This window comes from Zalophus californianus, chromosome 7 (assembly GCF_009762305.2).
Source record: "Zalophus californianus isolate mZalCal1 chromosome 7, mZalCal1.pri.v2, whole genome shotgun sequence".
Classification (NCBI taxonomy): Eukaryota; Metazoa; Chordata; class Mammalia; order Carnivora; family Otariidae; genus Zalophus; species Zalophus californianus.
In genome coordinates, this window is record NC_045601.1 from 119,843,736 (window position 1) to 119,870,607 (window position 26,872).

A 26,872-nucleotide genomic window follows, 5' to 3' on the forward strand; every position below is an offset into this window, starting at 1 on the left:
AGACAGGAGAGTGCCTCGGAAAGCTTGCCTACAGCAACAATGCTTGTCTTGCAATGTCAGAATCATTTCTAGAGCATGCCACTTTCATGGCATACTGATATAGAAAGTCTTAGTAAAACCAAATTATTCCAATACATTTTTAGCACTGAAGGTGAGGCCGACTTTGCTAACTGATGTGAAGCCAGGCTGACCACATTAATGTGAATGTGCTAAACCCAATGCTACCTGCGTGTGAAAGCACCTTTGAGTATCTTAATTCTTTTTCTTGGCTATGTTTTTGTAAATTTGCTCCAAGTCCTGGTTTATCTCTCAACTTTCCTCTTACATTATATTCAGCTTTCTCCTCCTAACCACTGAATTCTTCTTCTGTACCTCAAGAAGGTTTTGAAATCCCCCTTTCTTCCAAGAAGTCCCCCTTGACTTGTTGGAATAGTAGTCCTTGAACCACCTCATTTGGGTATGGGGTTTTTATGTGCCTACCCTTCATTCTCTGAGCCATAAAAGCACTTACTTGTCCCTATTTTGCTTAAGTTTTATTATCCTCTGGCACTTATGTGCTTCCCTGAGCTGTGTCACTGATGGAGGGACAGCAGAAAGCATGTTTAGCTGGGAGGAAGAACTGGCCATGGTTAATTTAAGGAGTGATGAAGCCAGACAACTCTGAGTGACACATCCTGCCCTGGTGGTCTTAAAGTCACTAACCTCTCTCTTAAGCCCTGGTTTACTCATCTGTGAAATGGACATAATACCTCCTAGCTTATAAGGTTGTCAAAAGGCTATTGGGAGGCTAAGTGAGATAATTTGGTGTAATGCCTAGCATACGGTAAGCCCCCAACAAGTAGAGAATTAGCAGAACAGCTAATAAATGCTTTCTGACAATGATTAGACAAATATAAGGTAAACCAGAATTTATTTTGCACATTAAAACTAGGCATAAAAAGTTATATAGCTAATGAAAATGTAGAAATAAAGACACTTAGGGAGAAAATGACAATTATATCTTGTATTAAAGACACATTCTTTATTGGACAAATGCTCCGCAGTGGATATTTAAAATAACACAAACATTCAGGACTGTAGATTTGTAATTTAGTTCATCATCCTGTTAGATACAATAGTTAACATGCTTAGGAGAGACAATATTCTGTATGTTCCTCAATAAGCTTTATCAAGCACATTTGTAAAAATTAAAATTTCACTTTTAGTTATTATGATTTTCCCCATACACCAAATGAACAAACATAACAACACAAGTCAATTTTAAATAATGGATACTGTATTTGGCTCTACTGTACTCTAAAATTACTTACATTAGTAAAGATATTAATTTCAGGCTTAAAAAGGGGGATTCTGTGAGATCCATAGAAACATTTGCGAACCCTGACACAGAGCCAATGGATAAGGGAATTACTCAGTTTTCTGAGTGAATAGTATGATAAAGTTAGGTAGGGGAAGCTGCCTTTGAAAGAGATCACGGTGCCCTGCCCCTATTCTGGTAAACGAAGTCCTCAGCAAATGTAGGACAAATGGCATGAGGTTCATCAGCAGTTCCTACTGCTTAGTAACAGAGGAGTGTCTTTGAATCTTCAGAAAACACAGACTCTGCCAGAGCAATGTTCTTTTAGCTACTGAGCAAGACACTTCAAAGGGTAAGGAGCAGTGGAGAGAAATGACATTGCCAGAGGGGCAGGAGTGAACAGGGGTGGGCAGGAGGGCCAGCTATCACCAGAGGGCCCGGCTTGTTCTTTGGGAGGCAGTGAAGACTGTAGCTATTCCCACCAGCATCTACTGGGGTATCCAAGCTCCACCACAGTAACAAATCGATCCTCAGAGACAGGCAATGCATTGAAACGAAAAGACACATTAAATTAAGAGTGAGTGGGACAAAGAAAAGCTACACCGAAAGGTGCTTAATGTTTAGTAGCTTGGTGAGAAATAAAAAGTAGGCAGCAAGACACAAAGTTAACTCATGGACATGTGGACCACAAATAATGTACCCCAAATATAACATTTTCTTAGGCAAACTGCAAAATTTTCTAAAACTCCACTTGAATTAGGAGAGTTAGAGGTATCTGTATGAAATAAAGTTTTTAAGTACAGATGTGCAATTTAGGACACTTAAAGTTCCAAAGATGTCTAAATATAACTTTCCAAATCTTAACAATATCTCCATGTGTCTTTGAAGCTCCAGACACTAAAAGTCCAATATAAGACACTGAAAAATGCCTTAGTTACATCACATGCCATCTCAAAGCACTCCCTGTAAAAGCAGCTCTTCCTGCAGCATTCATCATGCAACATCTAGCTAAAAATATATATATTTAAAGGTATCTTAAAGACATATAGCGCCTAATGTAATAAAAATGACAAGAGTTATTGCTTGGGCATTTCAAGCAAGGTCATTTTGGTTGAAATAAAACATATACAAACATCTTTCTAAGCTACCAATTTGGGGAAAAGAGAGAGAGTGCAAACCTAATGCTTTATATGCTAATACCTTTAGGGCACTTAATAAAGTGGTAACAATTTATTACTTGTTATCTTTAGAATGCCCTTTTTTTGGTGGTATTTATGTCTTCATCATAGTTGAAGAAGCAGCTTGGAAACAGGTGAGCTGCAAGTGCATGCTACTCTTGAACTTGTTCAGCAGCTCTTCCAGTAACCTGAAGGGAGGAGAAGCTATTTTACAACCTGGCAGAGTGAAGGTTGCCTAGCAACATAAGAAAACATGCAGAGGAGCCAACTGCCCAGCTTTAGCTTCTGCTTATTGAAGTTATTTACTTGTTGATTCTTAACTCAATAACAGAAGTAAATTAGTCAAAGAAGCTAGTCAAAAGGAATATATATTTATATATATATATTTATTTTATATATAAAAATCTCCCTCCTGTCTCCTTTCCCTAGATTAATTACATTTCTTCCTAAACACATTAATGCTTGGGCCTGTACTTTTTTTAATTCACTTTTTAAAAATTTCAAAAATACTAAAATGTACTCTTTTTGGCATACAGTTCTATGAACACCGATAAACACACATTAGCAACCTAATAACCCCCATAATCAGGACACAGAATAGTTCCATTACCCTCCAAGTCCTCTTGTGTTGCCCCTTTGTAGCCACCTTTCTCCTTACCCTCACCCCTTGGCAACTACTGCTCTACTGTCTGGCTCCTCCTATTTTGCATTTTTGTTTTGAACACGTATTGGAGAGTGGTAAACTGAAGTGGTGAATTAAGCACTAGAAGACTCAAGGTCAGTTCTAACTCAGTGGGCAAATTATACTAGTATTTGATAACTCAACTGCTTTCTTTAACTGGTTTGATGTATAATTTTAGGGCCAGAAAGGATCTTAGAGTTCATTTGGTTCAGATGAAGCAACCAAGAAGTGGGCTTAATGATACTAGGGTCAAAAGATTATTTTATGGGTTTAACAATGCCCAAAATTAGAACACCATCTCCATGTGACATTTTCCCAGCCTCACGTGTTCTCTCTGCCCTCTGAGTTTCCATAACACTCATCTATGCAAAATCACAGAGCCTACACCACGGTTTTCATGTCTATAGACTGAGCAGCCAAATGCAAAGGCAGGTGGACTTCAGTTATGGTTAGTAAAGGAGCAAAGACCTACAATGTTTCCGCTACCTCAGTTGAGGGTAGGTTGAACATTTATGAAATTTGTCTGGCCTACATTTTGTCTCAGGTCAGAATTTCCTGTTTTATGAGTAGCAAAGTTTAAACTCTGGCCAAGACCATTAACATAGTGTTAGTGAAACATACAATTTCATTATGTCATGTGTATAAATTTACTTTTTTTATTACTTTATGTTATATAAAGCAAAAAGCATACATTGCTGGATCACTCAAAGGAAAAAATCATCAAGTCCTGCCTTTTACTGGTCTTTTTATATTGCTCTTAGTATTATCTTCTTAAAAATGTAGGACAATAATAGTTTACTGAGTCAAAATAAACTTTCTTAAAATGTTTTTTAATATCAGTCACTTAAAACAAGAAAAGAACTAATTTCTAAACTGCCATAAACCCAGAGGAAAGGTTTTACCTTATTCTGTCACTTTGAAGACAAGCCAGGTACAGCCAACATAATGCATACTATTCAAGGGCTATTAAGTAGTGCTTTTCCTTAAATCCAAATCATTATCTATTCAAAAAGTACTTTTAGGTAACAAAACCTTGTTCAACACATCTTAACTGGCCCTCAAAAACAGCATACAGAACTTACTTTTTATCTGCTCCGCTTGAAAGCTGAGGCAGGGCTTCTAAAGCCTGTTTAAAACTAGACCTGGAACACAGACAAGCAACATTTAAGTTGAGACATTTCATATTTCTAAGAGAAATTAAGAGCATCATTAAAAATTCTTAAGCATATTTTAAATATAAAGAAACCAGTATAAGCCAATGAAGCATGTAGAAATATGAGAAAAAGTAAAAGTGAAAAAACAATAGAAAAAGTAAAAGTAAAAGTGAGGGTATAGTGTCTAGTTCCCAGGCAGAAGCCTTGTAGGAGTAGGGTCAGAAAAAACTCAACTAGGAAATGAAACAGAACTTGAAAAGCTAAAAGAGAGGGCGCCTGGGTGGCTCAGATGGTTAAGCGTCTGCCTTCGGCTCAGGTCATGATCCCAGGGTCCTGGGATCGAGTCCCACATCAGGCTCCCTGCTCCTTGGGAGCCTGCTTCTCCCTCTGCTTCTCTCTCTCTCTCTCTCTCCCTCTGTCTCTCATGAATGAATAAATAAAATCTTTAAAAAAAAAAAAAAAGCTAAAAGAGAGACTGATTTTGACAAAAGGATGCTACTCATGGTACATGAGAGCTTATATGTGGACATGTTCAATTTTTAAACAGTCTTTTCAAAAACAAAACTGAACTATTAAAGCAACTGGTAAGAAAGGAAGGAAATGAATTAGAAATAGGGATGATCTTGTGACAGATTATGCAAATGGGGACATTTATAGTATTGACATGTACAGGGCCTGATTTACAGCCAATATCTTCCATTAATTAAATATAGTCTATAGGATTTAGTTATTATTATATCTAAAATTTGTAGGATAAGTGGAGATTGACTGTTTGATTTTATTTTATTTTTTTATTTTTATTTTTTTAAAGATTTTATTTGTTTATTTGACAGAGAGAGAGAGATAGCGAGAACAGGAACACAAGCAGGGGGAGTCAGAGAGGGAGAAGCAGGCCTCCCGCCAAGCAGGGAGCCCGATGCGGGGCCCAATCCCAGGACCCTGGGATCACGACCTGAGCCGAAGGCAGACGCTTAATGACTGAGCCACCCAGGCGCCCCTTGACTGATTGATTTTAATTCAACATCCTTTCTTTTCATGAAAACCTAAAAAGGTGAGAATTAAAAAGGCCCACCAATTTGGTATGCTTAACTTTTTAAAATAGAAAGTACCAGAAAAGCTACTGAATCAAATAAAAAGCCTTTTAGGGGAAATTATTTGGTAATAACTTATAGTGGTCACTAAGGAATAATTTTTAACTTCTTCTTTTATAACTTGTTGTCTAAGGGTAAAGAAATAAATGTAATTATTCTTGCCTTTAAGATAGTCTTTGACTTTATATTAGAAAAACGGATCCTCATCACTGTACGAGCAAACATATTTTGGGCAATGTTTCTCAAACTAGTGGCAAATATCGCAGCAACAAACAGACTACAAAGTCCCAAGAGGAGTATAAAAACTGGTAGCGGAAAGCTTCAGTTGTTCCTCATTAGGGCAAGGGATAGGTTAAAGCTTGTGGGCACACTTAGCTCCCTTTCCAATATGAAATTGACTTTCCTCTTTCCTGATGTAGAGAGGAGTCTCCACTGTTATCTCTACCATCATCTTAAACCTCTTCTCAATTAATCAAAAGAAATGTAATGCTATTATTCTTTATTTTTACATTATGACAATAATGATGATCATGAAGATGATACCACTGATTATTTGCAGACCAAGAGTCTAGAAGGTAAATTTGCATATTTTTAATTTAATTCCCCCAAAACTTTGCCTAGAAAGTATTTATTATTTTTCTTTCATAGATGAGGAACTTAGGCTCTGAAAGGTTAAATTAATAGGAATAAAACCTAGGTACTTACACAAATCATGCACCCACATCAGATAGGGACGGAGTGGAGGGCCCTCCATCAACTATTATTTAATACTTTAGAAAAATGATGGCTGGGAAAAGGTGTGGCTAAATAACTAACATGGGAACCATCTAGAAATGGCTTCTGGTCAGCCATCATGAACAGGAATAAGAAGCTAACTTCATTCATTAGGAAAAACTTTTAAAAGTCTTTTCAGTTGTAATAAACACAGTAAAATTGATGGCATAAGCCATGTCATCAAAAGCTTGGAAGTGAATAAGTATATCACACAAAGTGTCCTGAAACATTTTACTTGTATACTACTTGGATTCTCAGGCACATTACCAATACAACCCAGTATATTTCCTAGGTACTAATGACAATGGAGTAAACAATTTTGTATAGGCAAGTAGTTAGTGATGTTTCAGTTCACCTACTGATATTTCAGTGATAGGAAATCCTGACTTTCATTCAAAACAGCTAAAAATTATCATCAAATTTCCACTACAAAATTTTGTAGAGAAACCACAAGGCTTCCTCTTATGCTGATATTTACAATGCTTAAACTGTCCCTCAGAGTCTGCTATGAATAGATTAAAATTCAATTCTTATTTTCTCCTTTTTTCAAAAAGTATGTAATGCTCTGATATATCATTATGAGATTAAGATTTATCTTACTGAATGAAAACATAAAATCATATTAAGTCTTTTTTCCTTTATATTATGCTACAAAGAACCAGTATTAGGAGGCTTTGGCTTTTTATGCTTTTTAGCTAAAAATTAATCAAATATAAACTTTATCACTTCACAATCATGAGCACTCAGTCTAATCAGTTATCTTTACAAAGGATTTTATATACTAATAAGCTTTATTTTATTTTATTTTTTTATGTTCAGTTAGCCAGCATATCATAAGTTTTTGATGTAGTGTTCAATGATTCATTAGTTGCATATAACTTTATTTTTAATGAAGCACTCAGAACAAAAATATTTAGCATCTCACTTGCTTTCAGGCGTCAGGTGAACAGCCACAGTATCCCTCAAAGCACAGATTTCAAGCCGTGCCTAAACATGAGAAAAGGACAAAGTGACCACGGGGAACTGCATCAATTATTATTGAAACAAGCGGACAGTTTCCAGCCTGCTTACTGCAGGGACAAGGTTGACAGAAGACCATTGGCATGTAGTTATCCCCCACCTACCATGGTGACTATTAATTATAAACAGACTTTCTAAAACACTCTAAAGAAATCAGCTATGACAAAATATTCTTTTATTGAAAATTAACTTAGAGTCAAGTATGACTGTGTGAAGGCAGGCAGTCAGATATCTTGTTATAAAAAGGTTCAACCTATGCAAGGATTTTCCAGAAAGCTGTATTTACTACCTAACCAGTAATTTTTCCTTTCGTCTGTTTGTGAGGAGAAGCAAAATTTGAAACACTGTCCCTAGATTATTGCCCCACACAACAGATTTAAGAAAAAATGGATTGGCTTACTTCCTTATACCTATGCCCTTTTGGGCATACTGACTTTAATCTCAAAAGTTAAAATAAAGCTCTGCAGATTTAATGCAATGTCTATTAAAATCACAGCTGGCTTTGTTTGGTGATTGTTTTTTATAAAAATTGACAAGTTGACCCAAACAGACAAAACCATCTTGAGAAAGAGTAACACAGATAGAGAAACACTTTCTGATATCAAAACTTTCTATAAATCTATAATAATCAAGATAGTGTGGCACTGCTATATGGACAGAAATACAGATCAGTAGAATAGGAAGGACGAGAGACAGACTAGTACATATGAGGACAATGAATCCCCATAGCAATTGGCTTGGAAAGCAAGAGGGGCCAAATTTTTTAAGTTTTTGCAACCAGCAGGGTGGGAAGCCTAGAGTTTCAAAGGTCAGCGGACTTGGCTGAGATAGACTCTGCAGGGCATTATGCTGCTCTTGGAGAGAAGGCTGGCAAACAACCTGGATACAGCCTGGGAACAGTGATCTGAAGAGCACCTGGGGCACACAGTGGGGAGGCTATCTGCTCACTTGGAGTACGTCCCAGAGAGAGGGTGTTCAAAATACACCCCTCAAGGGAACAAAGGAACTGGCATGTGCCATTTCCCTCCCCTGCCCGTCACCATAAACACAGGGCTGCCTGTGGGAACAAGCATAGCACCACACTCACTACCTAACTTGCTTACACCAAGCCCTCTCCCCCAAGTTCCTGTGATAACCACTCTTCCCAATCATGCTTGCCTTAGTCCCAGTGTGGTGGGTCTCCTCCCTAAGAGCACTGGCTCAAATCCCTGCCAACACCATGTCTCCCCACCTGGGAGTTTTGCACAACCTCAGTTCTGGCAGTGGTGGCAACAGGTCTCCGTTCATAAGCAGACAAGAGCATACCTAGTTAAAATGTACCACATTCAGGCCAGGGACCACACCCTGCCCAAAAAGGAGCCACTGCAGACAACTGGCCTGAAGGATAAAGCAGCCAAGACAAAACAGCAGATCACATGCAGCATATCCAGGAGACACTCCTGGAAGTGCCAGGCCCTGGAACAGTAGACACTACAAAGCAGGGCACTACAGGTCCTCTTCTACATTAGGCCATTACCCTCAAGAAAAGGAGACATAGCTGACTTTCCTAAAAGAGAGAAACAGGCAGAGACTTAGAAAAAATTACAACACTGAGAAATTTGTCACAAATGAAAGAATAGGACAAGGCCACGGCCAGAGGTCTAAGCAAAACAGACATAAGTAACATGCCTGATTGAGTATTTAAAGCAATGATCGTAAGGGTACTCACTGGACTTGAGAAGAGAGTGGAAGGTACCAGTGAGACCCTTAACACAAAGATAAAAAAGAACTAATCAGATGTGGTTTTGGAGACACATCATGCTGCCGGGGTGGGGAAGGAGCTGCAGTTATGGAGAAGGGTGAGAGACTAGCACATATGAGGAAAACAAATCCTGCAATAGATGAGATTAGAAACATGTCTGATGGAATGAACAGTAGGCTGGAAGAAGAAGAGGAATGAATAATGACCTAGAAGACAGAGTAATGGAAAGTAATCAAGCTGAAAGAGAAAGGGAATTATGCAAAATGAGAATAGACTTAGGGAACTCAGTGACTTCATCAAACATAATAACATTTGTATTATAGGAGACCAAGAAAACAGAGAAAAGGGAGCAGAAAATTTATTTGAAGAAATAGTAGCTGAAAACTTCCTTAATCTGGGGGCGCCTGGGTGGCTCAGATGGTTAAGCATCTGCCTTTGGCTCAGGTCATGGTCCTGGGGTCATGGGATCGGGCCCCGCATCAGGCTCCCTGCTAGGCGGGGAGCCTGCTTCTCCCTCTGCCTCTGCCTCTCTCTCTCTGACTCTCAAGAATAAATAAATAAAACATTAAAAAAAAAATTCCTTAATCTGGGGAAGGAAACAGATATCTGGATCCAGGAGGCACAGAGAACCCAAAACAAAATCAACAAAAGCACACCCATGCCAAGATATGTTGTAATTAAATTGGCAAAATAGAGTGACAAAGAAAAAAAATTAAAAGCATCAAGACAAAAGAAGACAGTAACACACAAGGGAAACCCCATAAGGCTAGCAGGGGATTTTTCAGCAGAAATGTGGCAGGCCAGGGGCACCTGGATGGCTCAGTCAGTTAAGTGTCTGCCTTCTGTCCAGGTCATGATCTCCCAGGTCCTGGGATCGAGGCCCATGTTGGGCTTCCTGCTCTGCAGGGAATCTGCTTCTCCTTCTGCTCTCCACCTATACTCATGCTCTCTTTCTCTCTCTCAAATAAATAAATAAAATATTTTAAAAAAACAAAAAGAAAAGAAATGTAGCAGGCCAGAAGGCAGTGGCATGATATATTCAAAGTGCGAAATGGGAAAAATCTGCAGCCAACAATATTCTATCCAGCAGGGCTATCATTCAGAATAGAAGGAGAGATAAGCAGTTTCCCACACAAAGAAAAACTGAAGGAGTTCATGACCACTAAACCAGCCATGCAAGAAATAGTTAAGGACACTCTGAGTGGAGACCAAAAGTGACAGTATGAAGGTAGGAAACACAAAAGCAATAAAAATGAATAATTCTGTAAAAAATCAGTCAACGAATTCATTTAAAAAAAAAAAGGATGTGACATATGACACCATATACCTAAAATGTGGGGAGGGGAGGAGTAAAGAATGGGTTCAAACTTAAAGGACCATCAACTCAATATAAACTGCTATATGCACAAGATGTTATATAAAACCTAATGGTAACCACAAATCAAAAAGCACTAATAAATATGCAAAGAATAAAGAGAAAGAAATCCAATTATATAACTAAAGAAAACCAGCAAACTATGAAAGAAAGACAAGAAAGGGTCAGACAAAATCTTCAGAACCAACCACAAAACAATAAAATGTCAATAAATACATATCTATCAATAATTACTTTGAGTATAAATGGACTAAATGCTCCAATCAAAAGACACAGGGTGACAAAATGGATAAAAAAAACAAGACCCACTTATATGCTGCCTAAAAGAGACTAAGACCTAAAGACACCTGCAAATCGAAAGTGAGGGGATGGAGAAACATCTATCATGCATATGGATGTCAAAAAAAAGCCAGTATAGCAATACTTATTTCAGACAAAAACAGACTTTAAGACAAAGACTGTAACAAGAGACAAAGAAGGACACTGTATCATAATAGAGGAGATAACCCAACAAGAAGATATAATAATTCTATATATCTATGCACCCAACATGGGAGCACCCAAATACATAAAACAGTTAATAACAAACATAAAGAACTAATTGATAATGATACAGTAACAGTAGGGGACTTTAACACCCCCCAGTTACATCAATGGGCAGACCATCTAAATAGAAAATCAACAGGAAACAATGGCTTTGAATGACACACTGGACCAGATGGATTTAACAGCAGAGTAGACATTCTTTTCAAGTGCACACGGAACATTCTCCAGAATAGATCACATATTAGCCCACAAAACAAGCCTCAACAAATTCAAAAAGACTGAAGTCATATCTTTTCTGACCACAATACAATGAAACTAGAAATCAACCACAAGAAAAAAATCTGGAAATAACACAAATATATGGGGTTAAATAATATGTGACTAAACAATGAATGGGTCAACCAGGAAATCAAAGAAGTAAAAAAGTACACAGAAACAAATGAAAATGAAAACACAATGAGACAAAATCTCTGGAATGCAGCAAAAGTGGTCCTAAGAGGGAAGTATACAGCAATACAGGCCTACCTCAAGAAGAAAAATCTCAAAACAAACAACCTACCTACACTAAAGGAGCTAGAAAAAGAACAACAAACAAAACCTAAAACCAGCAAAAGGAAGGAAATAATAAAGACCAGAGCAGAAATGAATGATATAGAAACTAAAAAAAACAATAGACCAGATCAATGACACCAGGAGCTGGTTCTTTGAAAAACTGAGTAAAACAGATTTATCAACAAAAAAAGAGAAAGGACTCAAATAAATAAAATCACAAATGAGAAGAGAAATAACCAACAGCACAGAAATGCAATTATAAGAGAATATTATGAAAAATGGATATGCCAACAAATTGGACAACCTGGAAGAAATGGATAAATTCCTAGAAACATATAAGCTACCAAAACCGAAACAACTCCCACAAAGCAAAAGCCCAGTACCAGATGGCTTCACAGATGAATTCTACCAAACATTTAAAGAAGAGTTAATACCTACTCTTCTCAGACTATTCCAAAGAATAGAAAAGGAAAGAAAGCTTCCAAATTCATTTACGAGCCCAGCATTTCCTTTAAACCAAACCAGATAAAGACATGACTAAAGAGAACTATAGGCCAGTATCTCTGATGAACATACATGCAAAAATCCACAACAAAATACTGGCAAACAGAATCCAACAATACATTAAAAAAGTCATTCATGATGATCAACTGAGATTTATTCTTGGGTTGCCAGGGTGGTTCAATATTTGCAAATCAATTAACATGATACATAACATCAATAAGAGAAAGGAACTGTGACAAAGTGCAATTTCCATTCACGATAAAAACCCTCAACAAAGTAGGTTTAGAAGGAACATATCTCAACATAATAAAGGCCATATATGAAAAACCCACAGCTAAGATCATCTTCAAGGGGGAAAAACTGAGAACTTTTCCTCTAAGGTCAGGAACAAGACAAGGATGTCGATTCTCACCACTTTCATTCAACATATTACTGGAAGTTCGAGCCACAGCAATCAGAAAACAAAAAGAAATAAAAGTCACCCAAATCCATAAGGAAGAAGTAAAAATTTCACTATTTGCAGATGATACTACATATAGAAAACCTGAAAGACTTCACCACAAAACTGCTAGAACTGATACACAAATTCAGTAAAGTGGCAGGGTACAAAATCAAGGTACAGAAATCTGTTGCAGTTCTATATACTGATAATGAAGCAGCAGAAAGAAATTAAGGAATTGATACCATTTACAACTGCACCCAAAATAATAAAATACCTAGGAATAAACCTAACCAAAGAAGTGAAAGACCTGTACTCTTAAAACTATAAAACAATGATATAAGAGATTGAAGATGACACAAAGAAATGGAAATACATTCCATGTTCATGAACTGAAAGAACAAATACTGTTAAAACATTTATACTATCCAAAGCAATCTACACATTTAATGCAATCCCTATCAAAATGCCAATAGCATTTTTCACAGAGCTAGAACAAACAATCCTAAGATTTGTATGGAATCACAAAACACCTCAAAAAGTCAAAGCAATCTTGAAAAAGAAAAGCAAAGCTGGAGGCGTCACAATTCCAGACTTCAAGTTATATTACAAAGCTGTAGTGATCAAAACAGTATGATACTGGCATAAAAACAGATGTATAGATCACAGAACAGAATAGAAAACCCAGGAAAAAACCCACATCTACATGGTCAGTTAATCTTCAACAAAGCAAAAAAGAATATCCAGTAGGAAAAAGTCTCTTCAGCAAATGGTTGTTAGGGAAACTGGACAGCAACATGCAAAAGAATGAAACTGGACCTCTTTCTTATACCATACCCAAGAATAAATAAAAAATGGATTAAACACCTAAATGTGAGACCTAAAACCATAAAAATCCTAGAAGAGAACACAGTTAATAACTTCACTGACATCAGCGGTAGTACACTTTTTCTACATAGGTCTCCTGAGGCAAGGGAAACAAGAGCAAAATAAACTACACCAAAATAAAAAGCTTCTACACAGCAAAGGAAACAATCAAGAAAATTAAAATGCAACCTACAGGATGGGAGAAGATATTTGCAATGACATATTTGATAAAGGGTTAGTATCCAAAATCTATAAAGAACTTATACAACTCAACACCCAAATACCAAATAATCTAATTAAAAAATGGGCAGAAAACATGAACAGACATTTTCCCAAAGAAGACACAGATACGGCTAATAGGCACATGAAAAGATGCTTAACATCACTCATCATCAGGGAAGTAGAAATTAAAACCTCACAACGAGATATCACCTCACACCTGTCAGAATGGCTAAAATAACACAAGAAACAACAGATACAGAAAAAGGAACTCTCTTGCACTGCTGGTAAGAATGTTGTTAACTGGTGCAGCCAATATGAAAACAGTATGGAGGTTCTTCAAAAAGTTAAAAATAGAACTACCCTATGATCCAGCAATTGCACTACTGGGTATTTACCCAAAGAATACAAGAGCACTAATAAAGGGATAGGTGCACCCCTATGTTTATTGTGGCATTATTTAAAATAGACAAATTATAGAAGTAGCCCGAGTGTCCATCAATTGATGAATGGGTAAAAAAGATGTGGTACACACACACACACACACACACACACACACACAGGAATATTATTCAGCCATAAAAATGAATGATATCTTACCATTTGCAATGACATGGATAGAGCTACAGAGAATTATGCAAAGTGAAATACGAGAAAGAGAAATACCATACGATTTCACTCATATGTGAATTTAAGAAACAAAACAAAGGAGCAAAGGATAAAAAAAGAGAGAGAGAAAAACCAAGAAATAGACTCTTACACATAGAGAACAGACTGCTGGTTACCAGAGGGGAGGAGGTGAGGGAAGGTTAAACAGGTGATGGGGATTAAAGAGTACACTTGTCATCATGAGCACTGGGTATTGTAGGGAAGTGTTGAATCACTACATTGTACACCTGAAACTAATATAACACTGCATGTTACTATACCGGAATTAAAATAAAAATTAAAAAAAAAAGTAAAAGCAACAAAAGAAAAAATTGATAAATTAGACTTCATCAAAATTAAAAACTTATGTGCTGCAACCTATAGCTTCAAGAAAGTAAAAAACAGGGATGCCTGGGTGGCTCAGTCGTTAAGCGTCTGCCTTTGGCTCAGGTCATGATCCCAGAGTGCTGGGATCGAGCCCTGCATTGGGCTCCCTGCTCTGCGGGAAGCCTGCTTCTCCCTCTCCCATTCCCCCTGCTTGTGTTCCCTCTTTCGCTGTCTCTCTCTCTCTGTCAGATAAATCAATAAAATCTTTAAAAAAAAAAAAAAGAAAGAAAGTAAAAACCCACAGAATGAGATACCACTTCACACGCACCTAAGATGGCTAGAATCAGTGAGATAGATAGTAACAAGTATTGGCGAGGATGTGGAGAAATTGGGATCTTTATACATCGCTGTTAGGAAAGTAAAATGGAAGTCAGTTTAAAAACACTCTGGCAGTTCATCAAAAGATTAAACAGAAGGAAACCATTTGATCTAGCAATTCCCCTTCTAAGTATATACCCAAGAGAAATTAAAATATATAAAAACTTGTATGTGAATGATCTTATTACATAAAAAGCAGAAACATGAATGTCCATCAAATGAAGAGCAGATAAAGAAAATGTGGTATATTTATACAATGAAATATTATCCAATCATCCAAAGAAATGAAGTACTGGTACATGCTACAACCTATATGAACCTTGCAAATATTATGCTAGTAAGTAAAAGCAGCCAGTCACAAAAAGCCATATTCATATGGTTCCATTTATATGAAAGTTTCAGAATAGGCCAATCAGAGGGATAGAAAATCATGGAGAGGCATGTGGGTGGCTCAGTTAGTTAAGCATCTGACTTCGGTTCAGGTCATGATCTCAGGGTCCTGGGATTGTGCCCCACATTGGACTCTGCTCAACGGGGAGTCTACTTGTCCCTCTCCCTCTGTTCATGCTCTCTAATAAATAAATTAAATCTTTTAAAAAGGAAGGGAAGGGAAGAAGAGGGGAGGGAGGGAAGGGAAGGGAAAAGAAAAAGGAAAAAATCATGGAGATAGAATGCAGAATAGTGCTTGTCTGTGGCTGGGAAGGGAGGCTGGAAGGACAATGGAGAGTGGCTGCTAATGGGTCCAAGGTTTTTCTAGGGTGCAATATTCTAAAGGTGATTGTGTTGATGGCTGCACAACTCTGTCAACATAGAAAAAAAAAAATCACTGAATTGTGTACACTTTTTACCTTGTCGCCAAAACTGTATGGCAGGTAAGCTATAGCTGCATAAAACTTTTAAGAATAAAAAAAGGTAACCTAAAGCTTAAACTTTGTAAGCTTGAAAAAGTGAGATTTTACATACAGATCAATTGTCTTCAGAGCTTCTGAAGAGGCTCTGAATGAGGAAGCCCACAGCATACACTCTCTACCTTTGACTCAGGTACCTACCATATGTGTGATGCTCAGGAGACTATTTAAAAGAGACAGCCTTTCTTCTCCAGCAATGCATAAAACAGAAAACAATGATAAGAGACATGGCTTGTCTTTTACTTAAGAGTTAATTAGAAATTCTGTAACCAATCTACCGAAACTTTTTCTGTTTGGAAAGCAGTTGTTGGTTTCATTTTTCAGTGTCTTAGAAGCCTAGAAAAGAGTTTGTAACTAGAAAGCAAATATATGGCAGTTTGTCTCTATTATTTATACTGTAGTATATATAGAAACAGATCTACAAAGAGTATCAAAAACAAAGAATAAGGTAGAACTTTTAACTGAATATTGTAGAAGGATTAAATCACTGTAAAATTAATCTTTGTGCCCAAATTTTATTCAAAGTGATAGGTGTTTTAATTAATCTATGAATTATGCCAACTATAAAAGCTGTGGTTATTTATAAAATACACATAGAACTGTACACCAGAAAATGACATGTTAAAAGATGAGCTAAAATCACCAAACTATCATTGCACTCCTCTCTAAACTGGCTCTCAGGAAGGTTCTGAGAAGACTGATGCATTGGCCCTTATTTTTTTTTAAGATTTTATATATTTTATTTGTCAGAGAGAGAGAACACAAGCTGGGGGCGGGGGGCGGCAGACAGAGGGAAAAGCAGACTTCCCACTGAGCAAGGAGCCGGATATGGGCCTCGATCCCAGGACCCTGGGATGATGACCTGAGCCAAAGACAGAGCTTAACCGACTGAACCACCCAGGTGTCCCGATGCATTGGCCCTTATGTAACTGACTATTACAGGTTAATGTGTAATCCCTCTGAGTTATCTGCTCAAAAGAAAACAGCCTAACACAGTGATTCCCAATGGGAGAGGGTGAAATGGGGCAGGGGTTAGATATATTTGAACTTTCCAATATAGAAATAACTGCCCAGTTCCTAGGAGGCCAGTAGTCTCATGGACACACATGTATCAAAAAAGTCCTCCAGCTAAATCTGATATCTCTTCCTAACCCTTCCCTGCTAGCTTTGAGAGAATTTAGCCATCAGGCCCCTCCCTAGTAATCTCAACCACCCAGAGGAAAGCACTATCCTGAGACTTTTCCCACCATAGATAGTTTTATCTTTTGAGAATTTCATGTGAGTGAAACCCATACAGTATGTGAGCTTTGGTGTAAGCCTTCCTTCACTCAGATGAATGCTCCTGAGATTTACCCAGGTGGTACCAGTAATCTGTCCTCTTTAGTGCCGAATTGTATTTGGTTATATGAACATATCACAGTTTGTTTATTTTACTGATCGATACCTGGGCTGTTTCCAGCTTTTGGCCATTATGTTTTTAGTCCTCTTGGTTAAATACATAGGATTGGAATGGCTGGGTCATAGGGTATGTTTAGTTTCTTTCTTTTTCTTTTTTTTTAAAGCAAGAGCTTTTCTTGTCACTGTACTATTTTACACTCCCAACAATGCGCAAGACCTCTAGTTTCTCTTCAGACTTGCCAACACTTGGTATTTGAGTCTTTAATTTTCTTCATTCTGGTGGATGTGTAATGGTATATTACTGTAGTGCTAATTTTCATTTCTCTGATAACTAATGATGCTGACCATCCTTTCATGTACTGATTAGCCATTCTGATTCTTTTAGAAATAAAATTACATGTATGCTAGACTTTTTGATGCTGTCCCAGAGGTCTCTGAAGTTCTATTTATTTTTTTCCCAATGATCCTTTTCTCTGTTCTTCATATTGGGTAATTTCTGTTGACTTACAAATTCACTGACTTTCTCTTTTGTCCTGTCTAATCTGTTATTCGCATCCAGCAAACTTCAAAAAATTCATATATTGTATTTTTTCATTCCAGAATTTCCATTTAGTTCCTTTTGTGGGGTTTCTATTTTTCTGCTGAGATTTCCTAACTATTTTATTCATTATGAGCATGAGTAGTCTCCTTTACATCACTGTACGCAGCTGCTTTAAAGTCCTTGTCTTCAAAATCCAACATCTGTGTTATCTCAATAGTGGTCTCAGATTGCTTTTTTATTGAGAATGGGTCATATTCTGTTTGTGCATTTCATGTAAATTTGGATTGTTTCCTGGACACTGTCAATATTATATGTGGAGACTCTGGATTCTAGAATATGCCCCTGAAGAGGACTGATCTTTGTTTTGTTTGTTTTAGGAAGGAATTAACTTAGGACTCAAACTGAAAACTCTTGGCTCTTGGGCAGCACTTCAATTCTTACTTCAGTTCTTCTAGCCTAACTGGGCTGGCTGAAGTAGAGACTGACCACACACATGTAGCTCAGAGGTCAACTAGTGATTTAGGCAGTGTATACACAAAATTTATGGCTTTTTCTTTCTGCTCTTTGGGATACCTCACTTTCCTGTAACTGTGGATGCCCTGAAGCCTATTCTTCAAGCCAAAACTATAGCAGGTTTTGTGAAGTTGTAGGCATCCCTTGGCCTGCCTTGAGGCTAAAATCTGTAAAAAGTGAAAAATTCCTTAAGTGCCATTTCTTCCAGAATCATTCACTGATGGTCATTCTCCAGTATCTTCAGGTTTGTGTTTTTATACTTTTTATTTTTCTACATTATTCAAGATTATAGTTGTTATCTGTACGGAGTTGGCCTGATAGAAACTTCCTCAGCCACTACTGGAAGCAAAACTGCCAGTACTTTTAAAAAAACAAATTTGCGATGCTCTAGATCACTGCAGTTCACAGGTAGCAAGTAACTCTCCCATATGCGTGCATACCCAGGCTGCTATCAGTTTGATTATATACATACCAAGAAGTATCTGGTTTATAGAAATTATATTTGTTATTATAATTATGTAATTTAAAAAACTACAACATAAACCAATGGATTATGAGAACAAAGGGACTGTTGTCATTTCTATGAAAACTGCACTGAATGGTTTGAAAAGATTTATTAAAAGTCACTAGAAATTTCTCGTGAAACTGAATTTAGTGAAGACAGTTGTAAACTAAAAAAAAAAAAATCACACAACTTTAGAAGGAATCTGCATTCAGATAATTTCACAAGTCATTAAGGTCTTGCTCTACTCCAAAGAAACAGAAACTCTAAAACTTGTAGACATGGGTATGGCTTATAAAAAAGATATGATAGTAGATGACAAATCAGCGGATACATAAAAAAAAAAAACCACCCCAAAACCTGTCTGTATATCATGTAAGACTGATGATTAAAAATACATTTATATGTTTTAAATGAAATAAAAGTTCAACATGGAACTGAATTATTTTGGTACCTGTAATGCTCCATTTTTACTGAAGGATGAAACACACTGCATTAGTCGACTTAGCTCTTCAGAAACTGCTTCCACCACCTTGGATAGAACTCGAGGTACCAATTCTTTGGAAATAGTGAACACCTGATGGAAGGGTTTAAAGTAAGAAGAAATGATGCATTATGGGAACATTCCTGACTTGAATTTGTTAAAAACAAAGAAATGCACAAAACGAAGTAACTCACAGGTCTTCTAAGTCATATTTTTAAAGGATCATAATTATGAATGAAAGGAAGATATAGACTTATACTTAAGTTGTATTAAGTGATTCATGCCAAAACTAATCCTCTTAAAATATATTGGCAAATATAATCTGAAAGGTATTGTTGATATTGACAAACTAAAAATAGTTTCAAAGATTTCTTCTTCCTCTTGCCCTTTTCACAAAAAGAAATATTTAAAGAGGAAATTATAGAAATAAAAATATACTGTGTCAGTTTTTTACCACAATTAAAAGAAAAACATACTGGGTCAGACTCTTCTTAGATTAAAACAAACACCATGTCATACTGGGCACTTTACTGTGCACTGGACAACAAAGTCCCCGGTTTTACTATTTGCTGAATTTAATATGTATTTCCTTTCATTGGACATAAAACATTTTCAAACTTTGAATTTTGATATTTTCAGGCTAAGAGCTATTATATTTGAAAATGTGGTGAAACAATTTACTATGCTGATTTATAAATTTGTCAAGTTAAGATCATGTAGGAAATACTAAATAATAAACATTATGAATGAAATTCTACTTTCAGTCATTGAGAAAAATTAAAAGGGGGGTTTGAAAAACCTAATACAAATCATGGTTATTGATAGTGAACATTAATAAAAGCTGCCTCTTTAAGAATCACCATCATCACTAAAAATGCTTACATATTTTGCAATTCCTCTACCACCTGTCCATCTACCACAGAAATGCTTTCACTGACTGATGATTTAATTTTATCCTCTAATTTTATTGGAAGGTAACATAATAAGAAAGCATTTGTATATCTTTGATAAAATCATGATAAAAATAATTTTAAAATGTATGTGATAAATTCTTGCAGAGTTAAATCATATATAAACTATATTTATAAAGGAATGTATGTGTTTTCCTTTATTAAGAAATGAAAACTATAACATACTATATTTCTCTTTCTGCTCTAGTTGCTTCAAACTTAGAGCCAAATTTAGGAACAAGATAGCATTCTCTGTTTCCTTTGGTTACTCTTTTGTTTTAGCCTGGATTATCCATGTTTTTCCAGTTTACCTTGACAACCTCTGATAATTTTGGATGAAGACAGTGGTATAAACTAAATACACCTACATCAGCTCCATACAGCTTAAAAGGCACTCAAGCAACAGTGGAAATTATCTAATGATAACCTCTTTGGTGGGCCCCGTTTTATCTGGTCACCCATCAGTCTATGAGCTATAACAACTCTGAAAGTACTGGCAAAGCAGTGAGTAATGGATTGTGAAATTATAGAATAGGTACTCATAGTGGTGATAATAGTGATAGCCGCACCTCTTTTGATGTTCCTTAGAAGAGTCCTTCTAAGAAGGATGTTAACAAAGGAGGTTAATGTAAGGCTTAAGATGATAATGCTCCAAGTGAGGGCAAGCTTTAGCAAGAACCAGAGGCATCAACATCTACATGTACCTAGTCAGCTGCTGATAGGAAACCATGCACCTGCTTCCTAACCTCAGGCTGCCCTTTCAGCCTATCTTTCTAACAAGTCTAGTTTTCTGGAATCCCAGGCTCTATGTAAGAACACATTGCTACATGAATAAGACACCAGTGCTTATTTGTATCCTGGTTAAAAAAAGGTTAATGAATTTTCCAAGATAAGGGATTTAATATACCTTTCAATTCAAGATAAGGAAAAAACATCTTTTCAAATCTCTCTTCTCCTTACCTTTTGAACATTAATGAATTTAGTTTTAAACACACACAATTTCAGAAAAAAAACTCTCATAGTTAAAAAGCACACGTGTGTGTGTGCATGCATGAAGACAGAGTTGTGTTTTATTTATACTCAAGATATATTCTGAAGGGAAAAAAGACTACCATAAAAACCATCAAATTTGCCTCTTTTTCTTTTTTCTAGTTACCCATATTTCTCAGGAACATCTAATGATAGCTTACCTCTGCATGCACAGCAATTATATTCACCAATGCTTCTTTTAAATAGTTTCTGACACCTGAAATCAAGATGAGGGAGGGAAAAACAGGCAGTTAATGGAAAGAAGCTACCATCTCCCTTGACGGCATTACTGTGCTTTGTACTACTGCCTTAGAGTTTTCTAAGGAGAAACAGAAAGTAACACTACCACTGTCTATTTCCTTCTGAGGGCCAAATGGTAAAAGGACTATTTTCGTACAGGTTAAAAAGAAAAAAAAGTTAAATTAGGCATTTTCTTTCATTGTTTTTCCATTTCTGTCATTATTTCTCTGAAACTGATGGTCAGTCTTTCAAAATTGAAATTTAAAACTCTCCTTCAGTTTCTTCACGTGTATGTGTCTGTGTGTGTACACACACTCACATTAGCAGACCAAAAAAAAAAAAAAGAAAAAGATAGAAGGAAGATATTTACCAAAGCTTATAAAAGCTAAATATCTATTATAACATTTTATCTCCAAAGGTAAAAGTTAAGTTATACAGAATGACCATTTTGATCTTAAAAAATTACTTCTGGGAGAAACTTCTGACAAAATCAAATCTGATTCTGTAAAGTAAGTTAAAGATTGGACAAAATACAAGATTTCAGGACAGTATAGGAGATTTAACAGTACAGGAGTCTGAAGTCAGATTATCTTGGATCAAACCCCAGTTTCATCACCTACAAGCTATGACTTCTGGCAATAAGACTGAGAGCCCAGTATTCTATCAGAGTATAAGAGCAGTACCTATCTTGCAGGCTTATAGTGAGGATTATAGGAGATAATGCATGTGATTAGTCCTAATATCCACAGGGCTCAGTAAGAACTTTTATTATCATTATTTTGTAAGAAAAAAATTTTAAAACAAAATGCTGCTTTACTGTAACTCTAAAGAAATTACTTTTACTTGGAGTAGAATATTACTTCAGAATGCCTTCTAGAATTAATTGCAAATACTGAGAATTCCTTTTCTACAGAACAGAAAATTTTACTGTATTGTAAAATCATGGATGTTAACAGTAACAATATTAAGGAGAATCTTTTTCTATAATGTTATCTAAGCTGATTATTTAGAAAAGTTGAGATTAAAGGCCAAGAACTATAATCAACTTTCTGAACTGACATTTTCAGATTCTAAATATATAACTAGCTTTTGGTTCTGTCATATGCTATGGTATATAAATAGGTACACTATTTTTCTTTTGAGGAGGCAATTTATATATACTTTGGGATATGGAGGTTCAGGTGTTATTAATTCTGTTTTTCTGGTGGAAAAATTGAGAAAACTGTTGATGAGCAAACAAATATAATTCAGAAATTAGTTGAAATCAACTAATTGTAAGGTACAACAAGTCTTATCTGGGAGGTAGGAGAGAAAAATATCAGGAACCTATTGTAAGTGAAAGTGAAATAGACTACCTTGTGCTCAAGACCAGAAAAGCTTTCTTCCTCTAAGAGGAAAGTCATACCACAGAGTTTTTCCCTTGGATTGTTCACCTGCTATATATAGTCAGGGCAACAGGGAGACCTGGCTGTAACATCTGTTTCTGATGACTATGATCACCCCAGTGAAAAGTTTCCTCTTGTCCCTTGTTCTCTGGGCAGTTCTCCTAGGGTGAGTGGAGGAAACCAGGGAAGGGCTCTCCAGTTCAAGAGTTCATAACCACTGTACTCAGGTCAAGAATTTTTAAATTGCAATACTGTGAAAGACTAGCCCATACATACATACATACATACATACCATGTATATAGTTACTAAAAATATATGCACAATCTTAGGCCAGTGATGATGTAAGGAACTTAAGAGTAAGAAATTCAATAGTCTCAGCTGTTCATGAAAACCAGGGTTCTGTCAATGCTACTATTTGAACGTGTGAAATGTCAGGAGTTTGGGTGCTAGCAATGTTCTAACAATGATGATTTGAAATGTGAGGGCAGTTTTAACTTCTAAAATTCTTCAGTGTAAAAGAGAAGAGTGGGGCCAGAGTGCTGACTAAAAAGCAGAAAATTAAACTTAGAATAAAGCAAGCCAGTGTCACATGCTATCAACTCAACTCCCACTCTGACCCTGATAGGAAAAACATTTCCTGGCAAGAACCCATCAGACTGAGCATTACTAATAAAAACACCCTGTAAAAGAGATACATCTAAATTACTCAATATAATTCTTAAGACAAAGCTGTGAATAGTAAGAATAAAAGCACAAGATACTTTCAGCCATTAGAACTATATTGCTGTTGATAAAAAAATATGAAAACAAAATCAAGCTTCCTGTTTTAAGTTGACCACAGGTTTCACAAGGATAATATGTTAGAAGGAACACATAGCTTCAACCTGAACAAATTGAAGAAAAAAAATTTCTATCTCTTGGAGACTTAATTTTTATGAACAGGACAAAATGAAATAATTGTATCCCCCTTCAAAAAAACCACCACCACCACTTCAAGAGATAAGTGGTAATACTGGAAAAAAAGAAGGAAAAAAATCTGTGGCCCTAGGGACGAACAGAAAGAGAGCTCCTGGTCAAACCACATGTCAGGTCAGTAAAGGTTCAAAAAGACAGCAATAAATTGAACACGTCTGAAAAATGCATGCTTAGTTTGAGACAGAGATTTATGAATTATTATTATAACCTTCCAAAGCAATGCATATGCTGATGTTAATAACAATAAAAATTTTTAAATAAAAAATAAATCATTGGTTGCCTCTCTCTAAAGTTACCCACTGTGTTAAATACAGAGATAATTATTTTTTATTACATATTGGGCTGAAATTGTTATTAGTTCTAAGGGAATGGCTGACGTTCTCATTAATTCATTTAACATCAATTTGTTGAGATTCTACTCTATGGTGGACCCTGAAAGGCATACATCAGAGGTAGTGAGACATTAGGTCCTTCAAGAAGAGTATGTGTATATCCTCAATATGTGTTAAGACCCCAAAGTCACAGTTTTGAATTTTATCCTAAGGTACTGGTATTCACATATGTGTCTAAGTTGCATGTAGCAAATACGTGATATGAAAGGGTTTTATATTGTAAAAAACAAAACAAAAACTTTGCAATTTATACTAATTTGTGAAACATTTACTTACAATTTCTATTTTTTTTTTTAAGTTCTTGAAAAGTTAAAGAATAGTACTGGGGAAGGGTAGAGAAAGGTCACTGGACCTAGAGACCAGACAGCGTCCGTGTCTAGGGACTGAGGTCTGAAGGTTCATAAACATCAGACAGATAAGATCTTTGTGGTCTTCCTAGTTAAGAATTTCAATTCCTTTCTCTTTACTCCACTCTACAGCCTGTTATCAGCTGAAGGAGAAACAAACCAGTATCACACCCTACTCACTAGTCTACCCTCCCTAGCACCTACCCTACTCCACTCAGGGGTCCACACTGAGACCTTCAGATGTGTTTCTAAAAAACTAAACACAGATTAACCCCTTGGGTTTAAGTGCCTGGTGAGTTTTCTGTTTTAAAATGTTGCTCCAAATCCAAATGTCAATTCTTTTAAAAATGTGTACCCCAAAAAGCCTGTAACAATGGTAGGATGCCAGGGCTTGCCTTGCTTGCTCATGTGGTACTGGTGTCAAAGGATCCCTTCAAAACACAGCTGACAGAAGGTAGCAATCTTCTTTTTAGTGGCTAGAGTGACAAATTTGCTCTTTACTGACCTGGAAGAGGAAAGTACATGGAAATCATGCCAAAAGGACAGAAATTCAATTACTCAGAGTTGAAAGAAACAGATTTGGGTTTTGTAAAATGTAAAGTTTTGGTCTTCCCTATGATTTCACTGACAGCTGGCTAACTTCCTTGAATGGAATGGGTTAGATTTGGAAAGCAAGAAAGAGGTAGTAAGAATGCCAAGAAAGATCCTATAGCTGTCAGAGAAGAGCTGTAGATAAATTTTGTTATTAAAGTGCCTGAGGCCTTGAAGCGGATGCCAGAGTTTAAAGGGACCATGGTCCATGGGGGCAGGACCAGGATTTGATTTTTGGTTATGGTACTATTTTCAAAAGGTCTGTGATGACTATGACAAAGGGACGATTTTGTAGTTAATTTTGGTAGTTTATGTTTTCTTCCCACTACATTTTATTCTAGTTTAATGTTATTAACATTAATGGTTGATGATGACTTTTAAGTTCATTGAGGTGACAGAAAGAACACTCAAGGTAAAGCCAGAAGACTTGGGATTGAGGTTCTGGCTTATTTATATACTAATGATATGGCCCTAGACAAAAATCAGTTCACCTTTTAGACAACAGCCTAGTTTACAAAACGTAGAGATTACAATGTCTGTTTTGCTATCAAAACTGTTACAGAAATGTCATATATATTTATTCCCTTATTCTTTAAATATTTGTTGTGCATCAATTATGTGCTAGGCACTGCCAGGTGGTGGTGTACAAAAGTGAGCAAAACAGATATGGCCCCACTCTAAGAGAGCTTATCTTGGTGGTAGAGGGCATTTTGTAGATTACAAAACAGTACACATATTTTAGGTGCTTTTTAAAGAAAGACATAAATAGTTGGGTAAAAGGTATGAAAACTAGCAGAAGAGCACCAATTTCTTTCTCTGAAACACACAGTTTAGAAGTTTGGATATTGTAACCCATCATGATTGTCCCCTGGCTGCAGCATACCCCAACTGTAGGTAAAGTTCTTTTGAGTGGCACCAACAATCTCTGAAGAGCTGAATGTGCACATTAGAGCATGACAGCCCAGGCACAATATCAAATGTTACTGGGATGTGCAATAACTGGAGATTTGTCTTTGACTATACACTTATTTTGCTAGTTTACACAGAATTCTCTAGAAGTTAGAATTTTAGTGGAACCGTTTTGTCACACTTTGCAGTGGTTTGGAAAGAACGGCTGAACATAACATACAGCAATGGTTAGGGAAGACCTGGCTTCTATGGGGACACCTGAGAAATGGCCTGAGTAAATCAGAATTATACATGTGAACAGAAGGCAGATGCAGGTGCTGACCTCAAATACTCATGTTACTTACTAACCAGTCACCTTGGGGGCAAGTTTCAGCTCTAACCGTGTAGCTTTCTCATTTATAAAATAGAGATACCATTTATTAATTGAAATAACATTTCTAAGAGGCTAACAGTACATCTGTCAGAGAGCAGGGAGTCAGCAAATGGGAGGCAGTATTACCGGTTACAACCCACTGACTCTCCCTTGTATTTCAGAGGTGGTACCCCTAGATCCCCTCTTACGTCCTCTCAGCGCCAACTCCCTCTCCTCCCACTGTAGCAGCTTTCCATTGATTTATATGACTACTTAATTAATAACTATCTACCCTGCTAGATTGTTAACTCCACAGGCATAGGCATCCCCCTTCACTTACCACATCTTTGTATCCTGACTACCTATTACAGTGGCTGGTCTGAGGCACAAGTTCAAAAATATTTATGAATGAAGAAAAAAGGCAAACACTATGCATGTCTTGCTCACTAGTAAGTTCCCTTGACCCTCTTAAATAAAGTGATAAGGGAATGAATGAGTGAACAAATATATCAGAGAAAATTTTCAATGTATTTAGCATTCTATAATATATAATTTTGTACTTG

General features: G+C 36.6%; 1 protein-coding gene across 4 annotated transcripts in view; it reads right to left on the minus strand.

The window, feature by feature from the left end:
• Positions 1 to 914: 914 nt before the first annotated feature.
• The window catches only part of EXOC2 (exocyst complex component 2), a 279,473-nt gene continuing 253,515 nt past the window's right edge, over positions 915 to 26,872 (minus strand). For 2 of the 4 annotated variants that reach the window (XM_027603387.2, XM_027603388.2), the window contains exons 23-27: positions 21,279 to 21,334; positions 19,109 to 19,231; positions 7,102 to 7,163; positions 4,240 to 4,299; positions 915 to 2,663 (exon numbers count right to left, since the gene is read on the minus strand). In XM_027603387.2, coding sequence (XP_027459188.1) covers positions 2,570 to 2,663; positions 4,240 to 4,299; positions 7,102 to 7,163; positions 19,109 to 19,231; positions 21,279 to 21,334 — 395 coding nt within the window. In that variant the 3' untranslated portion in view covers positions 915 to 2,569. The remainder of the gene's footprint in view (positions 2,664 to 4,239; positions 4,300 to 7,101; positions 7,164 to 19,108; positions 19,232 to 21,278; positions 21,335 to 26,872) is intronic. The other 2 variants (XM_027603385.2, XM_027603386.2) reach the window with 1 other exon arrangement.